The sequence below is a fragment of the Macaca thibetana genome, chromosome 12 (assembly GCF_024542745.1).
Source record: "Macaca thibetana thibetana isolate TM-01 chromosome 12, ASM2454274v1, whole genome shotgun sequence".
NCBI lineage: Eukaryota > Metazoa > Chordata > Mammalia > Primates > Cercopithecidae > Macaca > Macaca thibetana.
Window position 1 is genome coordinate 85,218,003 of NC_065589.1, and position 13,714 is coordinate 85,231,716.

Below are 13,714 nucleotides of genomic sequence, written 5' to 3' on the forward strand. Positions count from 1 at the left end.
TTGTTTCTTTTCCCCCTTGTCTTAAACCACAGGATTTATTGGATCATTCGTGTACATCAGGAAGTGGCTCTGGTCTTCCTTTTCTGGTACAAAGAACAGTGGCTCGCCAGATTACACTGTTGGAGTGTGTCGGTAATTCTTTTTTTTCCTTTCTTTGTGGGTAATATGCAGTGTGAGTTGTGTTTTTGAAGTAAAAGATGGAACTTGGAAAATCTGCTTTTTGTTACCAGTTGTTTCCTTATTAAACTTATGAGATGTGGTCTCTATTCTGTATGACTCATGTTGGAGCACCTGAACTTGTTTAAGCTCTTATCAAAGGAGTCCATCACTAATGAGTACACAGAACACCTCGTCAAAAGCTTTCAATTGTAAGTGGACCCTTTGGGATGGTGAGAGAATGCCTAAGAAATGAATTGATATGGTTGCTCCTTACCATAGGTATTGGATAATCTGAAGTAAGTAGGCTTTTGGACAATAAACTTGTTTATTGAAATTCTTTAATTCCTCTCATTCTTTTCTTCTTTTTGATGGGAATAATTAATGAAAATAATTAATGAAACCAATTCTAGCAAAGGGATCTTTATAACTCCTTTATTTAAATATGAGCTATATACATTTCTCCATGACCTCTCACATTTTCCCCATACATGAACATATTTGTATGTGGACATAATCATGTTGTACATATAATTTATGTCCCTTTTTTCAGTTTTAAGCTCATGAACATTTCATGTGTTTGTACACATCACAAATACTTTTGAAGATTAGGTAGCAGTCCATGAAATGACAGTGTCACTATAACTATACTGCTTGAAAAAGATTTTGCACACATTACTTCTTTCTTTTGAGTTCTCAGAAAAAAATTCCCAGGAATTGGGGGTTCCTGGGTCAAAATTTGTAAATTTTTTTAATAGCTTGTTTTATATGCTGCTGATTGGCTCTCTAGGAAGATGGTACAAAGTACCAATTTCCTGATTTTTGTTAGCTTTGCTTTTATGTGGCAGGTATTTGCAAGTTCCATAATCATTTCCCTAACTTTCTCTTTTAGACGGCTTGCAGGGATGGCTGCCGTAGCAATCATGGGTTGGCAACGTCTCCACACCCTCTTCCTAGTGCTCATGGTTTCCGAGGGCTGGATTTGGCAGTTCCTGCCATTGCATCTTTTGCTTTTGGGAGGTGACCTCTAAGCTGCCCCCATCACTTGGCTGCTGTTCTCCAGATTTTCTTCTTGTTTTCTTGGAAAGAGGGACACCCCCAATCTGAGTAGTAGAAAGGGAGAAAGGCAGAGGTAGGAAGAGCAGTGGCTACCACCCTAAGGCATAGGAGTAACCAGAGGAGCTTATTTGTCCTTTCTCTAGGTCTATAGCTATTGTCACTGTTTCCCACTTCTTGCTTCTCCTCCACGGCAGATTGTGAGCAGAGAAAATAAAGATGGAAAAGCCCCAAATGAGCTCATTAATTTCAACCAGAGTTGTCCTCTTGTACAACTAGTATCTTACTTGATTATGAACAAAATTATCTGGATAGTGGTGGGAAGACATTGAGGGGGTACATTTCCCTGCCTCATCTCCCCTGTCTACTATTCCATGCAAGCTATCGCAAGATTAGTCTTCAGAGATTGGCTCCAGAGTCCAAATGGCAAAAGAGTAATGCACCTTTAAAATATGTAGTTTCTGGTTCTATAGATACTCCTCAGCATTTTTTTTGAAACAGTATAAATATCATTGTTGCGTTCTCTTGGGTTAGGACTAAAGACTTTAATAAAAGCAGTGCCTTCATTAGCTTGTAGTTAGTGTGTTCATGCGGTACAGCTTTTAGTAAAAATATACGTGATAAACTGCATGGATGGTGTATTATTTTTGGTTCAAAAACATGGGAAGTTGGGGTAGGGGAGTCATTTCTGGATGATGATCAGTGAAACTACAACTTTCAGGTGCCTTAAGGGAGCCTTTTTGTGGGGCTCCATGGCCAGGGTTTTGGGGCAGCTCTGCTTTTGTTTTAGGGGCTTCTGCATAATGATGAGTTTGCAAAAAGCATTTAACAACTTAAAAGCATTTGAAAACCATTGAAAAATATTTCTGTTTTAATTTACCTACCTCGACATTCATCTCCTGTTTTCTTGAAAACATCAACCAAAAAAAGGATGTGAGGTAATTTTATGTCCACAATTCCCTGGGATATTTTGCTGTCATCCCTAATGTCAGAATGAGGACAAAGGGAAAATAAGGATACAAAATAGAACCAAAGACAGGAAAAGGTTAGCATATCATTTTCTGGCAGCCAGTATTGGTAGTATCTTAGCACTAGCCCTCATCTTGAGCTGTAAATGCTGGGCAAATTGCTATGACTTTATTAAAAGGAATCCTGTACTAAATTATATTTGTGTGACCCAACAGTGTTCCACAGTGAGCACTTGTTAGCCACATTCAACATCCTTTTGGGTTAGTTGTTGGTATTTAATAGGGACATTATTTTCTTGTCAGGTAATCTAGATTTAGTGGTTGTGATTATGATTCAGGTGTGTCTCCTGGACAGACCTGCTTCTCTCTCCATGTTTGGGTTTTCAGTGGCTTAGTGTTCTGGCAAATAACTGTATTCCTGTATATGCAGGTGGTGCTGCAGCTGCTTATTAGAAGCTGTGTGATTCCAGCAGCCACTTGCCTGGGTAGAAAGCCCCACTGCCCTCCAAGTTATATCTCTTGCCTTGTTATCTAGGCTGATTATACCCCTTGTTGATCCTCATAGTCTTGTGGTAATTACCTCCTCCTCCAACCTCCCTGATCACCCCTACCTATAATTAAAGAGAAGAATGGAAGAGGGAGCATGTAGCTGACAAGCTGACAAGTGTGTTGCTGCTGCAAGAGGGGGCTGTGCACCAAACAGATTAGATCATAAGTAGAGTTGCCACGTTTTCCAAAATGTATTCTCCAAGTAGCCTTTTCAGTGTAGCCCATTTGTAGCATCACAGGAGCTGTCTGACAAACAAATACCCATGACCAGTATCAGAAGAAGTCAGAACTGTTCTGGGATTATGTATTTAAGACTTTGCAAATCCTCTTTTTTGAAATACATCTTCCGCCAAGAAATCTTTATGGATGGCAGTGGCTGCTTGTCGATCTCCTACACAGCATTGTGTTTTGGTTTGTTTTTGTTTTTTAATCCTTTGAACACACATTTTAAACTTAATTGTTCTCCTTTGTGGAAAAAATGCATATCTAAATTCACCAATTTGGACAGTGCCTATGTTGATCCTGTGTGAAGGGAAGGAACCAAGGAAGGAATTCAGTTTACTGATGTGTACTTTTTTGGCTTTCAGAACACAATTGAAATTTAATAGTCTGTACCATTTCATAAGTTTTACTTTCAAGTGTTTTAAAAGTCATATGCATTTTATACCTTTCAACAGAGGAGTTTAAATGTAAACTGAGTAATTAGCAGCTAATTATACAATGCAGATACAGAAGGCAGTTTGTTATCACAATATGGTAGATGAGAGGGGCAGCTTCCACCTTATTTTTGTATGTCTTTATAGGCCAAAAAAAAAAAAAAAAAAAAAAAAAACTAAAAAGTAAAGGTTGTGATATTTATATTCCCGAGCTGAGTTTCTCCAGTAAGCAATGGGAGGGATTAAGAGTTGCAGGCACTAAATTAATTGGCTTATTCTTAATGATGGGCTGGCCACCTCCAAAATGCCTACTGTTCTGTGTCACCTATGTTTTGTTTTCCATAGGGAAAGGCAGGTATGGTGAGGTGTGGAGGGGCAGCTGGCAAGGGGAGAATGTTGCCGTGAAGATATTCTCCTCCCGAGATGAGAAGTCATGGTTCAGGGAAACGGAATTGTACAACACTGTGATGCTGAGGCATGAAAATATCTTAGGTAAGTACAAGGATAACCCCCTCGTTAATTGTATCTAGGGAGAAATAATTGTCCGCCTTTGCTCTCTCCGTTTTGGTGAATGTGAATTTGAGAGTGTCTCCTAAAAAGCAATATAGGGATCCTTAGCATTTATATGCTATTTAATTTTCTCAAACACCAATTTCTTATTTAAATCTGCAAATAAGTTTAAGACTCTCTGGATGATGAAAAGGAAATCCACTAGTGCTAATTCTTATTCCTACATCTGCAGATTGTTATTTAAATAGCAAAAATTTGCCCCATATTGTTCACTTCAAGGCTCATTGGTTGTTCTACTTACCCCACCCTTTTTGAATATTTATTACTTGAATCAAACTAAGAAAGATCTTTGGACTATTTCCTAGAGATTCACAGCTCCCAGGGATATCGTAATTAAATGCACATTCCCTCAAACTAGGCATCATTTTTAAAACCCAGATTTGCAGAGGGATTCAGGATACATTTTAATTTAGAAACTAAAGCTTAGCAACATTTGTGAAATATGTAAAGTGCCCGTTGAAATACTGCTATGGCAGTATAAAGGGTGAGCACACTCCTTAGGCCCATTGACTTCTATATTTTTGAAAAGTTTCTCCAAATGTGTTTATACTGATACATGTATGGTGAATGCTGCCTGGAGTGCTTCTTCAATAGTGGATATAAAGTTTATATAGAATTTAACTCTGTATAGAATAGTGTTGGCCACCTTATGGCTATTGGATTAGGTCTGGCTCATAGGAAGGCCATTGCCAAAATTTATTTCTATTTTAGCACTGCCAATTTAGTATTTAAATGAGTCAAGTTGTCTGCAAATAATGATTTGACAGTTGTCCAAAGCTTCAAAGCTTTGCTTCCGTGGTGTGGTGGTGATGTTCCATCTCAAAATTGTTTCAGTTTCTGTAGTTGATTTCTCACTTTTGCTTACCCATCGGGTCCTAGTCATCACTTAATCCTCCTCACCTCAGCTGTCAGCTTTCCCTTTCCAATTCATCTCTCCACTTGGAGTTGTCTTCCATTGGGGAGCAGAGATAATTCTGTTCAGTGTCTTTGGTGGCTCCCACATTTCCTGCAACACTTGTGACTGGTATTCAAGACTCCCTGGTTTGGGGCTCCAAGGAATCACTTAACCATCCTTTACAAGTATACCCCATTCTGTTACTACGAATACTGACCGTTCTTTGAGCTCGCCGCAAACATTTAGGTCTCATTGTCCTTCCTCAGGTCGCTCTTGATCACTCACTATCCCTTTCACATCCTCCAACCATTCCTTCCTCCGTCAAAACCTCTTGGCCCCCTTTAGTTTTGCCCTGTGGAATTAATTGTGCTTTTCTGCATTCCCTCACTTTGTACCTCTGTTCTAACTCTTACCACACACTGCCTTGTGTTGCCGTTAAATGTCTGTGTAACAAGAATAGCAACAGTCGTGACAACAAACATGTAATGGATCATTACTACGCGGTAACCACGGGTGCATTATGTGCATTTTGTTATGAATCTTCACCATGACCATAAGAGAATAGATACTCTCATTTTCCCAGTTTTAAATGTTGAGGTAACCAGTATATAGAGAGAGGTGAAATAGTGGAGGTGGGAATTACACCAGGCAGCCTAACTCTTAACCACAGTTTTGTACTCAAAACACAAACATTCCATAAAAGTAATCTAGACTCATGAAGCAAACGAAGTTATATAATTCACGCTTAAGAGATAAACAGTTAAAAAAAAAACCTGATTATTTAAAAGTATTTTTTTCCTGATGGTCTAGAGCATAATTAATGGGACAGATAAAATTCTTCCCTAAGACCTAAGGGGCTTACTGAAGGTGAGATAATACAAATGTATTTGTTTATTATTTATTTATTTAATCAGAAGCTCCTTTTTCTTGGGGGAGGAAATCAGTAGAGGCTACACAGATATATAACAGTAATTTAATTTCTTTTGAGTGGTGCTGTTAGAGTTGGGGGTATTTTTTAAGAAAATCATTAAAGATTAGTATTATTTGGTTCATAAACTGTTAAAGCAGAAACATTTTCTTTATTAAGAATAACTAATGTCCAGGAACACATTTTGATGCATATTTTGGCCAGCTAAGGGCTCCAAGAGAAGCAGCTTCAAGGGGAAAAAGCAGATTGGGGAGTAGGCAAGGAGTGGGAGACTCAGGGCTGGCCATGGGAATAGGCTTAGAGGAAGAGAGAGAAAGAAGTAGAGGGTGAAGGTGCTAAAATATTATTCAGTTTGCTTTGCATATGTCCCTCAGGCGAAAATGTGAAATTATTTTTTCTCTGAGTAGAAATCATTTGTTTGGGGACAGTATGGCGTAGTCAGTAAGAGTCTGGGTTCTAGAATCAGACCTACAGGAATCTAATATCAATGATGTGATCTACTTACTTCGTGTGGTTTTTGGAGGATTGCATATAAAATTCCAGGCACATAGTACTCAATAATTATTAACTGCTTCTGTTGTGGTTGCTGATGATGAAGATGATGATGATCAAATAGGGGACCTTTCTTGGCTCACAGAACCTTCCTATACAAGGTATCAGGACAGCTAGCACCAAATTCAGAGTTGATAGCAACTTAAATAGCTATGTGATCCTTGGCATCTCCCAGCAGCAACTTTATTATCTGTAAAATGAGCATAATGATGTCTTTCTTACCAGCTTGTTGAGAAAAATCTCATGAGAAAATATATGTGAAAGTGACATAAATTTTATATAAAGTACTATGCAAGTATAAAGCATTTTAATGTATTTTCTCTTACATTTTCATAAGTCATTTAATTCTTCCTCAAGCCATATCCGTCTTAAAATTTTTTTTTTCTCACTTCTTTTTAAGTCCCAAACTTCACTGTCTACCAGCGTGGTTCATATATGTGAGAATAATCCTAGAAAGGCACCTCTGTAGCAGAAAAGGCAAGCACACGTCACAATTTATTTCATAAGTTAGAAAGTGCCCCTAACTTCCAGACAGTCTTCTGCATGCTCAAAAGTTCCCTCCAGATGTCTAGAAAAATCTTGTCCGGGCTGATAGCGATGGCTCACGCCTGTAATCCCAGCACTTTGAGAGGCCGAGGCGGGTGGATCACCTGAAGGTCAAGAGTTTGAGACCAGCCTGGCCAAAATGGGGAAACCTCATCTCTACTTAAAATATAAAAAATTAGCCAGGTGTGGTGGCGGGCCTCTGTAATCCCAGCTACTCAGAAGGCTGAGGCAGGAGGATCGCTTGAACCCAGGAGGTGGAGGTTGCAGTGAGCCAAGATCACGCCATTGCACTCCAGCCTGGGCAACAAGAGTGAAACTTCGTCTCAAAAGAAAAAGAAAAATCTCCTCCAACCTCTTCATCCACATTTGTCAGTCTCTCACTTTACTTCAAGACCAGTTGAGTTGCTACTTCCTAATGGAAGCCTATTGTAACATCTAGTCTGAATTACTATAATTTCCTGCTCTGGGCTCACGTTGCCTTTTGAAGATATATATTATAGTACTTTTCACATTTTATTGTAATGTTTTCGTTTTTACACCTGTCTTCGGCCAACAAACACTATCATCTTGGTTTTTCTGTGTGTGACTGACAGAGAGCATCATAAATGCTCATTATATTTGGTTGGTTTCCTTTTTTATTTTGTGAATCAGTCAATCGTTTAATGTAAACTCACCCCCTTTATTTTACATCTGAGCAGACATAGTCTAGGGAGCCTAATTGAGTTGCCCAGTATTACACAAGTAAATCACAGGCAGAGTCAGGACTAGAATACCATACTCAGGTTTTAGGTTTGGTGTTCTTTTAGGATGGTTGATGAATGGCCTGTTCCTAAAATATCAACATGCTGAAGGGCTTCGCACTATGGGTGAGCACAAAGATATTATTGCTATCTGAATCTGAAGGAACGTAAAATATTCTTTAAAATATTGCTTATAATGAAATGAATATGAAATTTTCCTATTAGCAGTGCCCTTTTAAGGAATAAATGCTATTATTTTTCTCTGTTGATGCTTCTGTAAACCCCCTCTTAGGGCAATTGGTCAGTTTAATTACTTTTTGTTACAGATGACATTTACTGTGTAGGTTGCTGTTTCTAAATACTTAAAGTTATAATGTGGAATTCTCATGTGTATTAATTTTGTTCTTGGTCTCTTCAGGTTTCATTGCTTCAGATATGACATCAAGACACTCCAGTACCCAGCTGTGGTTAATTACACATTATCACGAAATGGGATCGTTGTACGACTATCTTCAGCTTACTACTCTGGATACAGTTAGCTGCCTTCGAATAGTGCTGTCCATAGCTAGTGGTCTTGCACATTTGCACATAGAGATATTTGGTACCCAAGGGAAACCAGCCATTGCCCATCGAGATTTAAAGAGCAAAAATATTCTGGTTAAGAAGAATGGACAGTGTTGCATAGCAGATTTGGGTAAATTTCTAAAAATATTTTTTTCATTACCAGTTTTACTTTTGTTTCCATGTTTAGCTGAGTTGCATCTCTCCCCCACAACATGTTATGCAAAATTTCAAACATGCAGAAAAGTTGAACATTTACAATGAACACCTTTATACCCACCACATAGATTCTCACATTAACATTTTACTATCCTTAAGCATTATTACGTATTTATTAATCTATTCATCTCCCCATCCATCAGTCCAACTCAACCTTTGATAGAATTCAAAGTAAATTGCAGACAAAGGAATTCTTTCTTCTGATGATTTCAGTGTGTACACTAGTAGATCGTTGACAAGAATGCATTATTTGCTTTTTCTTTTTTCAGGTAAATTTATATACTGTGAGATACACAAATTTTAAATACTGTCTGAGAGTTCTGACAAATGTTGTAAAACCCAAATCCCTGTTGAGATACAGAGTTTCCCATTACTCGTGACAGGTACCTCACTCTCATTTAGTCAGTCCCGGCCACACCCCACCTCAGAAGTAACCAGTACTTTTGAATTCTGATTTCACAAACCTTCACATAAAGTAGGTGCACAATAAATACTCTGTAGAATTAGTTTGTCTTAAAAGTGGTCTCTAAAATCATTCTGTAACCCAGGCAAAAGAATCAAGTTAAGAAATAGGAAAATAATCCCCAATGGATTCACTCTTTTCCCTGTTAGGATAGCTCATTCTTATGTTGTTAGAGTAGTACTCAATGTAGTTTTAATTGCGTTATAAATAAGAGTATTTTCATGTATAGTGGCATTTTATATAAAACCATGTTCTTCCTGGATTCCTGGAATATTGACTGAATAATTTTACTAATGAGAACTGAATTGTAATAACTATATTCAATTCAGTGAACTATTCAGGGCCCTCTACTTGATTAAACATGGTTTATATGATATTCATATTATTGCAATTATTGTTAGACTGATAAAGGTTTAGACAAAAATAGCTTTAATTATGTAAATAACAACGTTTATTTTTGTTTGTTTTTAAACATAAGGGATTTGACATGTTAGGAAAATTTACTTCCTTTGAATCCTTTTAAAGTCTTTGCTTTTACATTGAGAAATTACAATGTTTCCCAAGCAGGAGAAGAAAGATTTTAGGATAAGCATTGAAAGAGCATGGTCCTAAAGTTTTTTGCAGGCATTTTTAGTTGTGGTGTAGAGGACTTTTATGGCTTATTCCATGGCTCTTAGAGCCAGGGTGATTTGGGTTTAAATTCTGGCTTTCTTAATTACTAACCCTGTATATTTGTGCAAGTCTATTTATCTATTTACCTGGCCCGAGTACTGACACTGCTTTCACTCAGGGAGACAGGGACAGTGAGGGCGAAGGCGGGTGGGGTTGGGAGTTAGCCAAGAGGAACTCCAGGGTTTGACACTGTGCCCTGTACTTCACTTGAAAGGTTAGGAGTTCAAGATGAGCCTGGCGAACATAGTGAAACCCCATCTCTACTAAAAATACAAAAAAAAGAAAAAAAAAGTAGTCGAGCGTGGTGGCACGTGCCTGGAATCCCAGCTACTGGGGAGGCTGAGGCAGGAGAATTACTTGAACCCAGGAGACAGAGGTTGCAGTGAGCTGAAGTCGTGCCATTGCACTCCAGCATGGGCGACAGAGCTAGACTACGTCTAAAAAAAAAAAAAAGAAAAAAAAAATGTGATTGTATATTACTCATATAACTAAAAAATAAGCTCACGTCACAGGACTCTGGTAAGGCCCAGAAATATTATAAATGTCTGGTAAATAATAAGGATTCAAGTCGGAGCTTCTGTTATAATCCAGTGGTCTGTGGAGGGTGGACAAATCGAGGTGGCTCTTGGTTTTGGTTTATGGGACTTGGTAGGGAAGGAGTTGAGGGGAACTTTGCAGTAAGTCCAGCTAATTAATTCTTCAACTACATTTCTTTTGGCTTGTCCTTCCAGTTAGATATATGGGTTTGTATACAAATCTGTTAAGGAGTTATTATTCAGGATATGGTAAACAATGCGGTATAGGAAACAACTTTTATAAGACCATGATTTGTATATAACTTTTCAGTGTATACCTAGCAATTAAGGATCGCATATTAGAAATAGTGTTCTATGATTAATCCTGCAAAAAAGTCAGTATTCTATTGATTAATTGGTTGAGAGAGGATCTTATTCTGTTGCCCAGGCTGATCATAGGTCACTGCAGCCTCGATCTACTGGGTTTAAGCGATCTTCCTGCCTCAGCATTCCAAAATAGCTGGGACTCCAGATGTGCACCACAACACCTCGCTAAGTACTTTTCGTTCTTAGTAGAAATGAGGTCTCACTATGTTGCTCGGGCTGATCTTGAACACCTAAGCTCAAGTGACAATCCCATCTTGGCCTCCCAAAATGTTGAGATTACAGATGTGAGCCACTGTGCCTCGCCTATTTTTCTAACTTTTTATTATTAAAAAATTCAAATGTTATAATGATCACTTAAATCCCAAACACCTAGATTCAAAAATTGTTAAAACTTTGCCATGTTTGCTTTATCAATCTGTGGCTGTGTGTATATTTTTGCCAGTCCATTTGAAAATAAAGTGTTACAGGCATCACAACACTTTACCCCTCAATACTTCAAAATCATCCCTATTTTTATGCTATCCCAGACTTGCAAAATACTTAAAAATGCATCTTCTTCATAATCAGTTTATCATATCTACAAATTATTGATAACTCTCTAGTATCATTTTATATTCATTTTCAGATATTTTCAGTTTTTTCAAAGAAGAACTCAGCCAAAGTTTACAAATTGCATCTGGTTGTTTTGTCATCTTTAGTGTAAAAATCACTTATTAGTAAGAAGAAATTACTTGTAAAATTTAGCAGCTTAAAACAACACAGATTTGTTATCTCACACAGTCCCTTCAGGGTCAGGAATCTTGGAATGACTTAGCAATGTGGTTCTGGCTCAGGGTCTTAGGGAGGTTGCAGTCATCTGAATGCTCAACCGGAGCTGGAGGTTCCAACTCCATGACGACACACTTACAGCCATGGTTGGCAGCAGGTCTCAGTTCCTTGCAGGGGGATCTTTCCACAGGGCTGCTTGAGTGTCTTCATAACATGGTGCATGGTGAGCTGAGAGGGACAAACAGGAAGCCTTTTATAATTTTATAATGTCTTTTATATTCTCATTGTGAAGATACGCACTGTCACTTCTGCCAGATTCTATTCAATAGTCCAGCATACACTCAAAGAACGGGGAATTATGCCTCACCTGGAGATCCTAGCTGTGGTGGCTTTAAAATATGTCTACAAGGTCTTTGAAGCTTCTCCCATCTTCCGAATATCTCCATGTTCTATTTAACCTGCACCTTTTAAATATTCTGATATTTTGACTGTTTGGTTCTGGAAATGGTGGAGGGGCATACAGTAGTCCCCTCTTTTCCATGGGAAATACCTTCCAATACTCCCAGTGGATTCCTGAAACCCAGGATAGTACCAGATTCTATATATACTATGTTTTTTCCTGTTACATACCTACTATAGTTTAATTTATAAATTAGGTACAGTAAAAGATGAACAACAATAACGTAATAAAATGGAACAATGAATGATAGCAGTATGCCATAATAAAATTTATGTGAATATGGTCTCTCCCAACATCTTAATCATACTGTACTCACCTATTTTTGGACTGTAGTTGACTGTGGGTAACTGAAGGATAAGGCGGGGACTATTGTATAGGATTTGGGAAATGTTCACAGTGTCCACAGAATCTTGGGGTTGATTATAAAAATAGGTGAAAGAGGAACACTGTCTATTTTAGTCTAATGCAATTGCCAGTGTCTTTGCTAATTATTAAGGATGAGATAAGGTGTGCTAGCTCCCTGATGTTATATGAAATTGTCATCCCGCACATTCAAAGCCGTGGAGTGGAAGGTGAAGCATTCTCTGTAGTCGGCTTGAGAGATCACCAAGGGATATTTGCATTGCAGTGGTTTACAGGGACTGCTTGCTCCAGTTTGGCACTTTTCATTACAACAAATGTTATAGGAATCATTTTCAGTCAGTCTGCGTATGCATCAATAACATAAAGTCATCCACAAATACAGCATGCATGTATCTGTCTCCCCACTGGCCAGTGAAGAAAGCCTGTCTCCCTAATTGACTGAGGAATTCTGGAATGAGTCATGGTTTCAGAAAGCATTTGAAAGCCATTTAACCTTTCATTTAACCAGAGTTGTGCTTTCAACTGAGGTCCAGTTAAATGCTGTCTGTTTCCATGATTCTAGAGAAAGGCTTGTGGGTTTGGTCAGCATTATTGCTCAGATAAACAGCTCTTCCTTTAGGAATAAAGCAGTGCTTATAGCAATCTGCCCTTTATGTAGTGATAAATTACTTTAAATGCTCTATCTCACACTGTTGGAAATTTGTGTTTGGAGACTAGTAAGAGCAGTGGTGGAGCTTGAGAGCTTAATTTGCTTCTTGTTAAGCCACTTAGAGGCTCACATTTAACATGTGAACCTGTTTTCCTGTGGACTTCAAACACTGGCCACGTTGGTTTAGTGCATTGGTCTACCATTTACCCAAAACTGTGTCTCTTTGAGGTTCATATATTAACCTAATAGCCTCAGAATGTTTCTGACATTTAGTCCCTTTTCTGCTCTCACCCCAGAAATAATCACAAAGGGCATTCTAGGGATTATTCTGAGTGTAATGCAACAGTGACCCTGAATCCACAAGAGGGCACTTTTGATTGGGTTTGGTTTAAAATCCTTCAGCAGCCCCTTATGAGAAAGGAAGTGGTTTGATTACATTGTTATCTTCTTCCTTTCAGGCCTGGCAGTCATGCATTCCCAGAGCACCAATCAGCTTGATGTGGGGAACAATCCCCGTGTGGGTACTAAGCGCTACATGGCCCCCGAAGTTCTAGATGAAACCATCCAGGTGGATTGTTTCGATTCTTACAAGAGGGTCGATATTTGGGCCTTTGGACTTGTTTTGTGGGAAGTAGCCAGGCGGATGGTGAGCAATGGTAGGTATCTAATCTAATATTGTCTTAATCCAAGCTCTCTTGATCCAGCTACCTTTAAAAGGACTGAAGGGACTATTGAAGTTCACATTGTTCTTTGAATCATACTTGTCAAGTTATAGGCATTCATATTTGAATTATGGCTGGTAGATGGAGTGTAATGACTTTTATGTTTGAAATACACCACAGTAAGTGATGGTTGAAACCAGTATTTCTGGAGAGACCAGCCATTCCTTGGTTTTTCTTTGGATTTGTTTCATATTTCTTTTCTTTTAAATTTTAAAAATTGATACATAATACTTGCATTTATGGAGTACATGTGATATTTTGATAAATGTATGTAATACGTAGTGCTCAAATCAGGGGATTTAGGCTGTACATCACCCTG

General features: G+C 38.3%; 1 protein-coding gene across 4 annotated transcripts in view; it reads left to right on the forward strand.

The window, feature by feature from the left end:
* ACVR1 (activin A receptor type 1) overlaps positions 1-13,714 on the forward strand; it is a 141,002-nt gene that overhangs the window by 101,802 nt on the left and 25,486 nt on the right. For all 4 annotated transcript variants that reach the window (XM_050751748.1, XM_050751750.1, XM_050751751.1 and 1 more), the window contains 4 exons: positions 33-132; positions 3,731-3,877; positions 8,035-8,310; positions 13,132-13,329. In XM_050751748.1, the coding sequence (XP_050607705.1) occupies positions 33-132; positions 3,731-3,877; positions 8,035-8,310; positions 13,132-13,329 (721 nt within the window). The remainder of the gene's footprint in view (positions 1-32; positions 133-3,730; positions 3,878-8,034; positions 8,311-13,131; positions 13,330-13,714) is intronic.